This window comes from Columba livia, chromosome 5 (genome assembly GCF_036013475.1).
Source record: "Columba livia isolate bColLiv1 breed racing homer chromosome 5, bColLiv1.pat.W.v2, whole genome shotgun sequence".
Classification (NCBI taxonomy): domain Eukaryota; kingdom Metazoa; phylum Chordata; class Aves; order Columbiformes; family Columbidae; genus Columba; species Columba livia.
Genome location: NC_088606.1, coordinates 39490773 through 39504900, shown reverse-complemented (window position 1 = coordinate 39504900; position 14128 = coordinate 39490773). Strand labels below are relative to the sequence as shown.

The following is a 14128-nucleotide window of genomic DNA, read 5'->3' as shown; positions in this document are numbered from 1 at the left end:
TCATTGGTCTTTCGTTCCCATGGGGATTGCCCTGTCTCTCCTAAACAGGTGAAGTGCTTTGTCATCTGGCATTTGGGTATGTTGTCTGGTGTCCAGCCTTCAATGTGTGGCAACTTCTGTTGTCGAAAACAACCCTTCTTGGCTTGCAGTGCTAGATTTGATCACCAGCTTGGCCATATGCTGGAGCAGATTTTAAGGGAAAGGGCGCTGAAGGCTTAAGCAACACACCTCCACAGTTGGTGCCCCAAGAGCAGTGGAAGAATGAAGGTAAGGGGGCTATGTGTTGGCCTCCTCTGGTCTCCTCTCCCCATCTGCACAGCCCTTGCTCCCAAGATCCTGCAAGTACCACCCTGGGATGAGAGAGTGGTCAAGATGCAAAGATCCCTGCTTCTAACTGAAGCACAACAAATGAATCCATGGCTTTCAAATCTCAGACTCTATTGCAACTTCAGATCTCAGTATCTATTACAACTCTTGCCCCAGCTCTTTCAGCCCCTCCTGCCCTAGATGCCTGGTGAGGGAGCACATTTGGGGCTTGGATTTCACCTTGCCCATTGGAGAAGATTCCCTGCAGAAGCTCATAATGGGATGAGGCCAACTCAACACAGTGGCGGCATCCAAAGGGGTTGGTGCCACCCTATGCTGAAGTAGGTGCCTGATGCCATGGCCTGGGAGCATCTCAAGTGAGAGACAGCCCTGCAAACCCAGCACTGGTCTCCTGGAATCCTCCGGGACGTTGTAGTCTTGCACTTCATGACAAATGACAGCACCTGGTATGGCCACGGGCTGCCATGAAGACCCTGTTGCTCCCTCCCGCCTGCTCTGCCACCTGCTCTTCTTGCCTACACCCCTACTCACGCTAGGGCAAGCCCACAGGTTTTGGCTGTGCCAGTTGGGAGCATGGATTACAAAATATCCCAGGTAGGGGAAGGTCTGGGAGTTTCATTTGCTGCTAATTCTCTTTTATCAGTTCTGATCTCTTATATGAATTTTGCAATCCAAACATAAAGCAGCAGGCATACATCCTTTGAGAGGAGATTGTAGAACAGCTTCTCGGATGACCAGACCATACTGGGGCCAGAAGTGGAAGCTACCGGCCAGAACACATCCTTTCAGAGGAGAGGTGAGCCCAAGGCACAGAAGACACAGCTCTTCCAGAGAGAAGGTCTCTCTCACAACAGCTCTTAAGCAGGGACACCAGTACCACTACTTTTTCTAACACACCATATTGTACAGTTTCTGCAGTTCAGCAGAGGTGTTTCCATTTGTGATGAGACATTCACTGTAAATGTGGTGAAATCTCTGCACCAAAAGGTGCGTATGTTGGAGGTTGCTTTAAAGTACAGCCTGAAGATGGCATACACATGAGGAGACTACAGTTATATGAAGAATACAGAAATGTATTTAAAGTTCACAGGCCTCCAGTGAGATAAATCAAAATATTGCATATGATTGGTTCAATTCAGATAAATTCAAATGCTATCCCTTTTCTCAATGCCTGATCAAAAAAGATCTGGGAAATTACAGAAAATGTAAATCCAATTCTACTCAGAGCTCTAGGTATATACTGGTTTATACTGGGTTTATACTGGTACAGATGTGAACAATATTAATTCAATAAACAAAAAAGTATCTGTCAACTTGAGTTTTTCAGACCCAGGTGTGCTTGGTGGTGGGGTAGAATAAAGATCTCTTGCCAAGTATCATCCTCATCTCTGAGCCTTATGCTGCCTAGTCCCCCGTCTTAGATGATCAGCTGGTTCAAAATTGACTCCTTGTTCCTGGTGAAGAGTGTAAAGGGGAGGAAAATATGTCTAGCATTTACTTTCTTTGAGATTGCAAACATTTTTCCAGTTTGATTAACAAAACACTTGCCTTTGCAGAAATTATCTGCCTGACCAGTAAGGAAGATGTACTCTCAAGAAGCGAGGTCTCCCCAGTACTGCAAAGACTCAGTCAGTCAGCTAATGCTGAACACCACGAGGCAAATGCCAGCACAACTTCTGAGCTGGACTGCAGCTGAAGGTAACTGGTGGGGACATTCAGGTATACTGAGAGATTGCACAGAGTACATAGGGGTAATAGCAGCCACAAGGGTTTCTGCTGTATTTACTCCAGGCATTCCCCCTCCCGTGGCATATCTGACACCCTGTCCCCTGAACAACACTGGCAGCATAGGCAGGATGCTGCCCATGTTATTAGTGTAAGGAACGATTCTCTCAAATCAGACTGCCATTGCTGGGCATGACTGTTACCCGCATTCAAAAGGCATTTGCACAGTTGGGTCTTACTGCCAGATGGCCTGGGTGCCAAACGAACATCGCTTATGATCCTGCGTTTGCCACAGTGATCAGGTGAGTCGTCATATGGGCGTGCAGTTACTAATCTTACTACCTCTACAAAGCTTTAATTTATAACATGTTGTCAGACTCTGTTACTGTTTCAGCCCCACCATCCTAGAGAAAATGGTCCCCAGTGCACGCAAAGCATAGCAAATACAGATGGACCATTACCACGTTGGGACTCACCAGACCTAACCTCAGCTTCTAAGAGTTACTCATCTACCCAGACCGCTATGTAGACTTCTCCTGGCCTCAAAGGGAAAGAAAGGGACCCACAGCCTCTCAGCTGCCTCCATACAGATCTCTGTCCCTCTGGTCCTCTGTATTGCTCCACTCCAGCACTTCAGGCACAAGTGCTTCTGCAGGAGCAGGCACATGTAGCAGGAATCAGTTCTGGGCCCCTCAGTTCAGGAAAGACATTGAAGTGCTGGAGCGGGTCCAGAGAAGAGCAACACGACTGGTGAAGGGACTTGAACATAAGACCTATGAGGAGAGGCTGAGGGAGCTGGGGTTGTTTAGTCTAGAAAAGAGGAGGCTTAGAGGTGACCTCATCACTCTCTATAACTACCTGAAGGGAACTTATAGCCAGGTGGGGATTGGTCTCTTCTCCCAGGCAGTTAGCAATAGGACAAGGGGGCATGGGCTTAAACTCTACCAGGGGAAATTTAGGCTGGATATTAGAAAGAAATTCTTTACAGAGAGAGTGATCAGGCATTGGAATGGCCTGCCCAGGGAGGTAGTGGACTCGCCGTCCCTAGAGGTTTTTAAACTGAGATTGGACATGGCACTTAGTGCCATGATCTAGTAAACGGACTAGAGTTGGACCAAGGGTTGGACTCGATGATCTCTGAGGTCTCTTCCAACCCAGTCGATTCTGTGATTCTGTGATTCTGTGAATCCCTTGGATACAGGCCAGGGATATAGCCCAAGCAAGCCTAGCCTTGACTTACAACATGTAGAACATTCCCCTCCATGAGCCATGGCATGGCCTCTGGAGGATGAGATGCTTTCCCAGGTCCATCAGACCAGAGCTGAGAGAGGGCTTGCGCCAGGTGCAGCCAGGGCAACAGCACCCCATATCTACCCTCTTGCCTGATAGAGCAGACAGGCTAGGGCTACTTGGTGCATCTTCGTGTTTTGCAGTGGAGGGTCCTCCTTAATGCAGCTGGTCCCAGCCCATACCCTCCCTCACACCTGCAGGGAGATTGCATCTGGGGGGCACTTGCTGTGCTGGGAGACATGAAGGCTGCTGGAGCCCTCACTGCAAGCCTGGCAGCACCCACAGCAGGGCAGGCTCAACACAGACAGTGCCCTGGCAACACAGGAGCATCTCCAAAGGCAGCAGCTCTGCCCAGGCCCCGTTGCGCCACAGCTGCACATGCCTGTACCTGCTGTCAGGCCAGCTGCTACAGGGACCATTTCCAAACGGCAAGTGCAAACACACAGCAGGATCTTGGGAGCAATGTGCCTTCAGGCCTGCTGGTTATTATCTTACAGGAATGGACCCAGGGGAAGGTGCAGCTGCAGCCCCGTACCCGAGCTTCTCTCTCAAACTTGACGAAGCTGCAGGAGTCCTTTGGAAGGGGTTGCCCCTTTCCCTGAATTCACACATGTGGGGAATTGGTAGCAGTTTGGCTGTTTAAAGATATACTGGAGATGACCTATGTGTGGTGAACAGGGTGAATCCATACACTTACTAGGAGATCTAAGTACTAGTGCTGAGCACTGGGAGTACTAAGGGTATACCCAGGTTTCTGACAGACTGGCTGTTTGATCAAGGACTGATTCTGAGGTATCAGCCATCCCTTTCCTTCTAGCAGCCATCCTCAGGCCATTGATCAGATTGCTGCAGGAGGTCATCATGAAGGATGAGAGGAAAACTGCCCAGAGTTAAGTGCCCTGTGGCAGATCATGTGTGACCACTTAGAGGAGCAGACCTGTGTCACCCATAGATAGATTGTAATATAAGTGTATTCTTGCAGTTTTCCTAAGAACACTTTTAGCTAGCCTTTGGATGAGAAGTTTTCAGCTGGAATTCCAGGAGAATTCGCAAGATGCATTTCCTGCTGTGGGCACGACAACTTCACAGTTCCACTCGCCTTCTGTGAACCTCTTCAAAACCATGAGGTCACTTTGGAAGCCCATTTGTGACTGAACCACTTTAGGTTCCATGGAAATGTCATTGCTAGAGCAGAGAAACAGAAAAGAAAGGGCCGTTGTGGAAATATTGAAAGTCTTCTGCATTTCCCTGGTGAATATATCCCAGGGAGATCTTCCATATCTAATAAATAGAGAGAAGATGACAACGCCAGTTGTCTGAACATGTTTTCCTCTCCGATACTAGATCCCCAGTGACAAAGTGTGGCATCAGGAGGTTTAATGAGGGCTTTCACAAGCACACACGTTATCAGTAGGCTCAAGGCTATCAAACCTTCTGCATCTGCCACGGTGGAGCAACACGGGCTGGTCACCAACTCCCTTTCTTGTCCTCGATGGGAGAAGAACCTGCTTGGAGGCTGCCGATCTGTGTATCGGCATGGGAAATTCTAACTGCTATGAAACATTATGAAACCAAGCAATTGCCTGTTCTCTCTTTAGCAGCACCTATACACTTATAAAATCATCAGTATCCAGGAAGGGTACTTTTGGATCCAATATTATAAAAAAGCCATAGAATATATATGCTCCAAATAAACACTCTAATTTAAGAAACCTCAGAAATCAAGGGAATTGGGTGAACTGCATTTTGGCCCATCTTTTCGTACTTGATTGCATACATACTAGAAGGTAAGAGACCATGAAAGCAGCGTCTGTGTTCTTAACGCAAATGGCTTTCTTTTCTACCCTTTGCAAAAGATGCCATGTGGTTTTGGCTGAGCTATGCAGAGTTTTCCTTGCTGGCCATTGTCTGTAAAATAAGAGTAATCGTAGTTTTTTACCTTGCCTTGGGTTGCAAATTGAAAAATGTTGATACTTAAGAAATATAGAGATCTTGAGTGCTAGAGGACATTAGAGAGGATGAAGTATTGCTATTGCAAGTGTATTTGTAGCATTATTATGCATTCCATATTCCATTATTATTATGAATTCAAACATGCATGGAAAATGCATTCCTATTTTTATACAGGGAACAAAGCATGAAGCAGATAAATTGCTTTCTTATTACGAAACTGGGAGATCAGTTTGTCACTAGGTCTGAAATCCTCCAGCACGTTTAGGCATCTCACCGTTTTTCTCAGTGGAAGTCAGTGCAGTGATTCTGAAGGGAAGACCATTGTACATCGAGCAGTCAGTGACCAATGACAGAGTCAACCCGAGCATGCCCAGGCCTGTGCTGTGCCACGCTGCACGTACAGCCTGGTCTTTGGGCCTCTGCTGTGCGGCAATGATCCCTGGGCTGCAGGCAGAGCTCAGCCAGCTCTTCCTAAAAGCGCAGCCCACAGGCAGCTCCCACCCAGGACCTGCAATCTTGCCACCGGCATGGCTTTACCTTTATCGAACAGTGCAGCAAGATGTTCTCATGTGAACACTGTTTCTGCTTGACTATAAATAGAGCTGTTTCCTTATGTAAAAATCTTACAATACCTTGAAACACCAAAATGGGAGAATCTCTGCTATGCACCGTGACTGCACGGTGTGCAGAGTCCTGTTACATGTTATACTGCTTAGGGTCCCTAGCATGTAAAGGGATTCAAGATTATCTGCGCTATTCTCTTATTTGAGTGTTAACTCTGATAAATGGCATTTTAAATCATACCTTACAGAATGCAAGTGCCTTGCTTACTGGGATTGTAATGGACCAGCGCCTCCTAGTGCAAAACATTTGGCACAGTCAGCAGGTCTCAGTGAGAAATGCTTTCTTGAGAAAGAAAAACGAAGAAAAGAGAAACTCTCTGCCTCACTGGCCCTGCACAAATCTGTGAGAGGTATCTGCAAGGTGTTTGGCTCAGTTTTCCCAGTGCATTTAGAAACTGGGGAGGAATTATCAGAATGCCCCACCCCAGCTGCAACATTATGCTGGGACAAGAGTTAGGACAAGGGTTAGGAGAAGCTGAGGAGAATTTGTGCCATCTTTGCTTGTTATTAACATTACCGAAATAGACACAGCGGTGCTTACAGCCCACAAAGACCTACATGAGGTACTGGTGTAGCTCCATGCCACAGCCCCACGCAGCAGGCTGCAGTGCAGGCACCTGCCATAGAGCTGCCTGTGATGCAAGTGTCTGTGGTGTGGCCACCTGCGCTGTGATTGCCTGTGGTGCAGGCAGCCATGGTGCAGGTGCCTGTGGTTGCAAGGGGGGACACACAGAACAGCCCAGGAAGGGCACCACTGAGGAACAAGCTATTTGTCAGAGGGATGAATGGTGGGACAAAGACCACTCATCCTCTGGTGAGGATGAGTAGACAAAAAGGTTAGGGGATGAGTGCAGCAACAGCATTTCTGTCCAGCCACTAGTGATTCACAAAGCAAAGGGGACCCCAGGGGTACCTCAGCATGCTCTCCTGGTGTGCAACTTTACACATCCTGTTTCAAAATTTATCAAAAATATACAGGCAAAAGAAGGGGGAGAGGCTGACGCACTGGCTGTTGCAAGTATGTAACTTTGGAGGAGGCAGCGGTTAAATCATAAACAACTGGAGCGTTTAGGTGCCATCTCACAAAACCCTTGTGACCCATTGCAGCCCATTCCTTGTGGATATGGCTTCAGGAGGCGTTAAAGACAGACTAGCACTCACCTGCTGACTGGGAAAAAACACATCACTGTGGAAAACTGTATCTGAGGCTTGTCAGTATTTCCAGGAACTGTCCACACAGCCAGGTGTGTATTCATGTAACTTGCCAGGTCCTGATATGAAACTTTTTGCACCCAGCATGAAAAACCCCATGTTAGAGTGTGTCCCCATTTGCCCTGAAAGGACCAATGATCTCCTTGTTAGGGGCTGCTGTGGGAAAACCAGTGAGGGAGGTTATTTTAACACTATGACAGCTTGTGATTATCAGACTGAAAGAGACAAAGCCTGAAGCATTTCAAATGCAGGAGCTCACGTTGCATGAGGCCACCTTGCTGTACTGTTTGACAAGGGCATGGCCTTGCAGGTGGCAAAATCGCTAACACCAAGTAGGAGCTGCCTGCAGGCTCTGCGTTTAGGAAGAGCTGGCCAAGTTTTCCATGTAACCAAGGGATCTGTGCAGCACAGCACAGTTCTCAAGGCCAGGCTGTATGTGTAGTGTGGCACAGCACAGGCACACGAAACAGTGACCATCACCAGATCTGCCTTTGAGTAATGACAGTACTTTCCACAGTAGGGCAGACTGCTTTAAAACACTGTGTAAACACATACATGAATTACAAACTGCAAGCAAGTTTGCTAGCTTCTTGAATTCATCTATTACTATCGCTGGTGAAAGGAAAATACAAAAAAATTAAGCACTTCCCTTCCCTAGTCACTCAGCCATGCAGAATTGCTCCCAAAGCAGACACCTGTTATAATCAGAGCATTGGATCGCTCTACCCACACCAAAGCCCTTCTGCCACCAGACGAGATACTGTGATCTGGACCACTGATCCACGCCTAGCAGGTGTAAGGTGAGAACAAGACAGAACACTTTCTAAACAAATGTGTGTTTATTCAGTTAAAAAATAAGAGTTACACTTGCACCAGCGGTTTCTTTGTAATCAGAATGCCCTTCTCAAACAGGAGCGTGGCTAGAGAAATCTTGTCCTCCAAGGTTTCACATGGAAGGCTGTCCACACGGACATGGTTTGGATAGGAAGACAGGAGAAATTCAATACTGTCTGTATACTCAGGATCTATCTCAAGGAACTTGGGTTCTTCCTTGTGATACACTCTTGAGTTTTCTGTTGTGTAATAGAGCATCACACCTGCTTCTTCATTACACAATCTAATGATGCCATGGCGAAGGAGACGTACTTCTGTGTCTTTTGTTATCTGTATATCGACATCGTGGGGGCCTCCATCTTGCCACCGGGCCGGGAAGCCATATACACTCTGTGCCTTTTCACTTTCTGTAAGCACCGGTGGGAGACAGTCATGAAGAAATGACTTGGCTCTCTGATCCACGGCAGCATCAATGGGTGCGTAGTTAACGAGTTTCTTTATCAGGCTCTGCACCTTCTCCATAAAGGCTGTTCGGCGAGCGTTGACTGCTTCTGAATTGGCAACCCCCATGTACCCCAAGTAGTCCATGGGAAGCCCTTGCCGGTACTCCACGTCCTCCTCCAGGGCCATCTGTAGGGCAGCTGGGAGGAGCTTCTCCAGGAGGTCCCCCCAGGAGTTCCTCTGGTAGGAAGATACAGTGATGTGGAGCGAGTGCGCGTCAGGGAGACAGTCACCCTGGTGGATAAAGCCACGGGGGAAGTACAGCAGGTCCCCCGCCTCCAGCACCGTCTCCAGCATGGGCTCTCCGAGCTCAGCCTGTGTGAGGTTTGCGCTGGAGAACTGTGGCAGCACCTCAGCATCTGTCCGGGGGCGGTAGACACGCCAGTGCTTCTTCCCCTCCAGCTGCAGCACGAAGGCCTCGATGTCATCATAGTGAGGGGCAAAGCCCTGCGTCCCTGGTGGCGTGAGGTACGTGTTGGCCCCCGCCATGCTGCCAAAGTGCTCCTGCAGGACGGAAAGGAACTGCCAGACGGTGGGGGAGAAGGTCTGGGGACTGAGGAGCCGCAAGGAGCAGCCGTTCTGGTAGAAGTCCCAGACGACGGCGGGCAGGGCCCGGCCGGATGGGTTGTGCGTCTCCCGCACCCCATCGGCATAGCTGGTCACGTCCAGGTGGGTGCCGAAGTGCACCTCACCGCTCCGCAGAGCGGCGTCGAAGTCGGCCGTGGAGAAGAGCCCCGCATAGTAGCTGGGGTCGCCCCGCTGCACCAGCAGCGGCGCCCGCTCCCAGTGCTGCCCCAGGAACTCTCCTGGTGCCACCGGGGCCACCAGCCACCGGAACAGCTCGGCCGCCCGCTGCCGGCTGTCCTCCATCTGCCCCAGCCGCCGCAGCAGCCCCACCACGCCGCCGCCCTCCCCCGCCGGCCGCGGGCCACCCGGGCTCGCCGCGGGTCCGCCCTGCCGCTTCGCTGCGGGGCGGCGGGCCGGCGCCTTGGCCCGCTCCGAGCGGCGTGGGGGCGCGGCGGCGCTCAATGGCGTCTGTGGCGGGGCCTCCGGCTCCGGGCCGCCGCCTCCCGCGTCGCTGCTCTTCGGCTGCGTCTCGGCCCGCTCCAAGCGGCGCGGCGCCGCGGAAGCGCCCGGCGGCGGCTGTGGCGGGGCCTCCGGCCCCGGGCCGCCGCCTCCCGCGTCGCCGCTCCTCGGCCGCTCCTTGCCCGGCTCCACGCGGCTCGGGGGCGCGGCGGCGCTCAGCGGCGGGGCCTCCGGCTCCGGACCGCCGCTTCCCGCCCCGCGGCGTCTCGGCCGCGCCTTGGCCCGTTTGCCACCCGCGGGCAGCGGTGTCCCGCGGCGGCGCCGCTCCAGCCGCCCGGCCCCCGCCGCCCGGCGATACACGGAGAGCGCCGAGAGCCGCCCCGGCGGCTGCTCCCCGCCGCCCGCCGCCATGGCCGCCCGCGTGCACCGCCCTGCCCTGCCCCGCCCCCCGCGCCGGGCCGCTTCCGCCGGGGCCTCCCCTGCGGGCGCCCCGGGACCGCCCCGGACGCGGGAGATCAGGGCGGGTGCATCCCGCGTGGAAAGGCCGCACGTCTGCCCGCGGAAGGAAGCTTTAAATGTGTTCTTGTGATGCTGTATAAAACGGGATGTCTTATATCTTATCGCCATGTCCACTTAAAATATACCAGAGTTAGGTCCATCCCCCTGCCCCATAAAGGAAAGGTGAGGTGATCCCGGTGGGAGCTGCTGTGGCCAGAGCTGTTCCCTGGCTGGAAAGCTTCATCCTGTAAGGATGCTCTGAGCACGCGGTCTTCCTTTTCCAAAGGTGTACTGTAAGGCTGTGCTTTTGGACAGCGGGTAGTTACTTTACAGCCCAATGAGGTGAGATGAAGTAAGGGCATCATAAGGTTCTGTTGCACAAGGAATAGAAATCCAAGTTGGATGGAGGCAATTCTGGTGTGCCATCTCTCTTCTCCTTTCTCGTGCCTCTAATGGGGATGCCAAGTGAAAGGCCACGTCCTCTTGAAGGATCCCAAAACCGAAAAGGCTGTCAAGTCACGTAGTGTCTTTTTTTTTTTTTTTCTTTCCCTTTCCTAAATCCAATAGCTGCTTAATAACCTGGACAGACCTTTGTTGTCTCGCCATCTCTCTCCTAGGCCTGAAGCTTCCCAGAAGGACGGTGTCAGCAGCACTGCTGGTGCCTGGGCAGCTCCAGGGCTGCTCTGCGCCCCCGAGGCTGCAGCTTTGGCACAGGAAGCTTTGCTGGAGGGCAGAGGACAGACCAGCGAGACACAGCTCATGGCAAATGTGAAAAACTATAGGGGTTTGTATAGCCAGACTGTGTTTATGCTTTTCTGATCAATAACAAGCTTCAGTACATTAAATGCAATACTTCTGTGAGAAAAATCTTTGATGGACACCGATAATTCATCAGAATGGATTTTGCATGGGAATTTCATTGCCAGAGGCTGCTGGGAGCCTAAAGCATTCAACTGGAGCAATTGCCCAAGCGTGCCCAGGCACCCTCTGGCTCACAAAGGTGTTATTAACCTCTCACAGAGACAAATATCAGCTTCACACATTATGTTAAACAAGCAGCTAACACTCACACGGCATGTGCAGATCTGTTGCGTGGGCCACTTAGCATCCTGGGCCTAGGATACAAAGCTGAGAAGTGATTGTTTACCTCTTTTAACTCTACCATTGCCAGGGTTTTAACCAAGATCTGCATTTCAATTTTACCACAATTCAGGACCAGAAATCGTTAGTTAGGCCTAATGAGGATGGGTTCAGCTGTTAAGTCTTACTTCTAGAACAGATGCAGACATCCTAGAGGTTTAAGGTTTTTTGAATTGCCTTAAAACCAGCACAAAACTGTTCCCATACTGTCACTGTGCTGCAAGTGGCCTAGACCCATTTTGTACATACGCAGTAACAACTATTTTAAGTTTGAAGGTGTTTTTCTGATAAGGTTCTGCCGGCACAGCCTTCGCAGCTAAAGCTGCAGGCAAAGCGACAGCAGTAGAAAGTTGTCCTGTTTGTACTACGGTGGTTTTTAGCTAAAGAGCTGGATTCTGGCTGTGCGTAGGCAGCACTTTTGTTTCCCCTTTAACGTCCTGAACGTTTTCGGCGCTGCCAGCAGGTGGCAGAGGCCGATCAGCGCTTTGCAGCCCTGCGGTGGGAAACACGCGTGGAAGGGGATGCCGCATTTTCCTGGCAAGTTGAGTGGTGTGGATGGGGTTTAAAACGAGAGGGAAGCACAAGCAGCCGGGCGTGCATGTGCGGACTAGAAGAGAAGGGAAGGGTGAACTCTCTATTTCAATCCATTCTTTGTTTTCCCAAGGTTAAGCCCTGCTTACCAGAATAATCTTATCATCTGAAACCATTTCAACAGAACTGGGCCCTTAACAAAACCGAGATGCAGGCGCTTTGAAATATGGTAGAAGTTAGGCTATTGTGTGCTTTAATTATATGTAAGCATGGCTAAACAGGCTTGGCAGAGGAGACCTTTGAAAAATCTGGGCATCTGAGTTGTTATTTGTGTTGCTGTTTAATTTACTGGAGTGCAACTGATACTTCTCAGAAGAAGCTGGGCACTGCGGACAGGGCTGACCTGAGTTACACCAGAATATCTGTAATGACTGCAGCAAAGCTATTCTGGATGTTTACCAGTACAGCAGGTTCAAAGTCTCATTCGAGGGCTCTGATCTTTGTATGGATATCACTTTCTACTACTGAGAGACAGATGATTGACATTTGATTTTTTTTGATGTATAACAAAGTCTCAGAGGGAAGGACACAGTGGAAAATAATGGTGGTGAAATCTCTATGACAATAAAATGTTCCTTTGACAATTTAGCCTTTCTAATAGTAAATGCTTTCAAGAATACAGAATGTTGCTATTTTTCTGCATTACACAAGAAAGGGTTTTGACCTAAGGCAGAAACAGAGAGCTCCAGTATCACTTACAAAATACTCAGATGGTTGTCTAGGAATACCCACAAGGTCTACATGCTGTTTTCTTTCGTTGTCCAATATTTCAAGGGAATTTGTCTTAAAGGAAGAACAGTGTCACGTACAGCTCTTTAAACAAACGAAAGGGAAGTAGCACAGATCTCTGAATGATTAGGTAGTCTCCAGCTGCTGCTCACATAGGCAGAGTAACAACTGGACGCTCAATTAAATTTCTTAATTAGAATTTAACACTAAGTTGCTCAGATTTTATGAGCTTATAAGCTGCATTGCAAAGAGCCACACACATTTAAGAGGACATTAAAAATTTGTTGAGTACAACTTATTCGAGAGCCACAAGTGACTTCAAAAGAAATAAGTGACACCTCAAAGAGATGCAGGGTTCATTTGATATTTTAACCTTATGCCATTCCCTGCTCAAATAATGGAAATCTCAAGTTTCAAGAGCAGTTCAGATAAGGCCTGATCCTGCATAGCTGTGAGCAGTCTTCACTAACGAGTGGAAAAGGTGAAATCCTTTGCAATCCTCTGCATATTGGATACTCAGTTGTTCGCCAACATGCAAACTGCCTGGTACTTTCTCTGTGTTCCTGGGAGACCATTAATGTAAACCAGTCACTTTTAGAAAGTTAAACTCAGTTTAATCCTTTTTTTCATTATTACTTTGCTGGCAGCCTTCCTTTTGCACTGCCAGTTTTGTTTTCATGCCAAAAGCAATACCCAGTAAGGAAAAAGAACATTTCAAGCCTTCACTAATGGGTTTCCTTAGCTAGAGCCCTGACAATCTTCCTCATACAGCCTAGTGGCATCCAGTGTGTCATCGCTCAAGGACACTGGGCTGGATTGTGAAGCCCGCTCCTCGTTGTGAAAGCTATAAAGTTCACTGCCAGATAACAAGACTGAAAGCTAATTCAGGAACTGTTTCTCAAGAGCTATCCTCTGGCCCCCCTCATCAGAGTGAATGCACTCACTCACTGAAGCATCTCTTGGCAGAGATTTTGGTCTCTCTCCAGCTGTTTCTCTGTTCTCAGGGATTTTCTTATTCAGTGACTGGTTGTGGTCTTTAATCCTGGTTATCTTGTACACAGAGCCCCACTGAGAAAAGAAGCCTTCCCTGTCATGGAACAGTCCAATTAAAACAAATTCTTAAAATAATAATTACAAGGTCTAGTCCTCACACTGAAATTATCTTTTTGGAGGGATTTGGAAGCACAGACATTTCCTCTTGTTCCATGTGACAATAAAATTCATAATTTGTAAGTTACAGCTGAATTTACATAGCGGATTTGAGTAGAACCCTTGACTGAGCTCACGCACTCCCTTGACAATGCATACGTACTTTCTAAACATTTAGAAATAATTTTGAGAGTTTTTTGTGCTCTTAATAGACGCCATCTAGCATTTGGTTGCATTGAGCAGATACCATCTGCAGTGACTCTGTAGGCAGTGACTAAATGCGAAGCTGCAGACTCCAGGACTCCAGTCTTGTTGCTTTTCATTGGAAGGAGAGAAGTAAATGGCCATGAGGGGAATATCTCCATTCTAAATTGAAAGTAAAGAAAACATGAATGACGTATTTGCCCTGTAGGATTAATCACATCTAGACAATCAAGACAGAAGGTATAGTCAAGCTGTTCCTGCATGCATCATGTATCTTGTGCTAGAGAATATTCTTTTGATATGCAGAGACTATAGCTCTTGATAAT

General features: G+C 49.1%; 1 protein-coding gene across 1 annotated transcript; it reads right to left on the bottom strand.

Annotated features, from left to right (window-relative positions):
• Positions 1-7950: 7950 nt before the first annotated feature.
• Positions 7951-9940, bottom strand: RIOX1 (ribosomal oxygenase 1). Its single transcript, XM_005502423.3, has one exon. It carries the CDS (start codon positions 9900-9902, stop codon positions 7992-7994), a length of 1911 nt encoding a protein of 636 aa, XP_005502480.3. The 5' UTR covers positions 9903-9940; the 3' UTR covers positions 7951-7991.
• Between the last annotated feature and the right edge of the window lie 4188 nt (positions 9941-14128).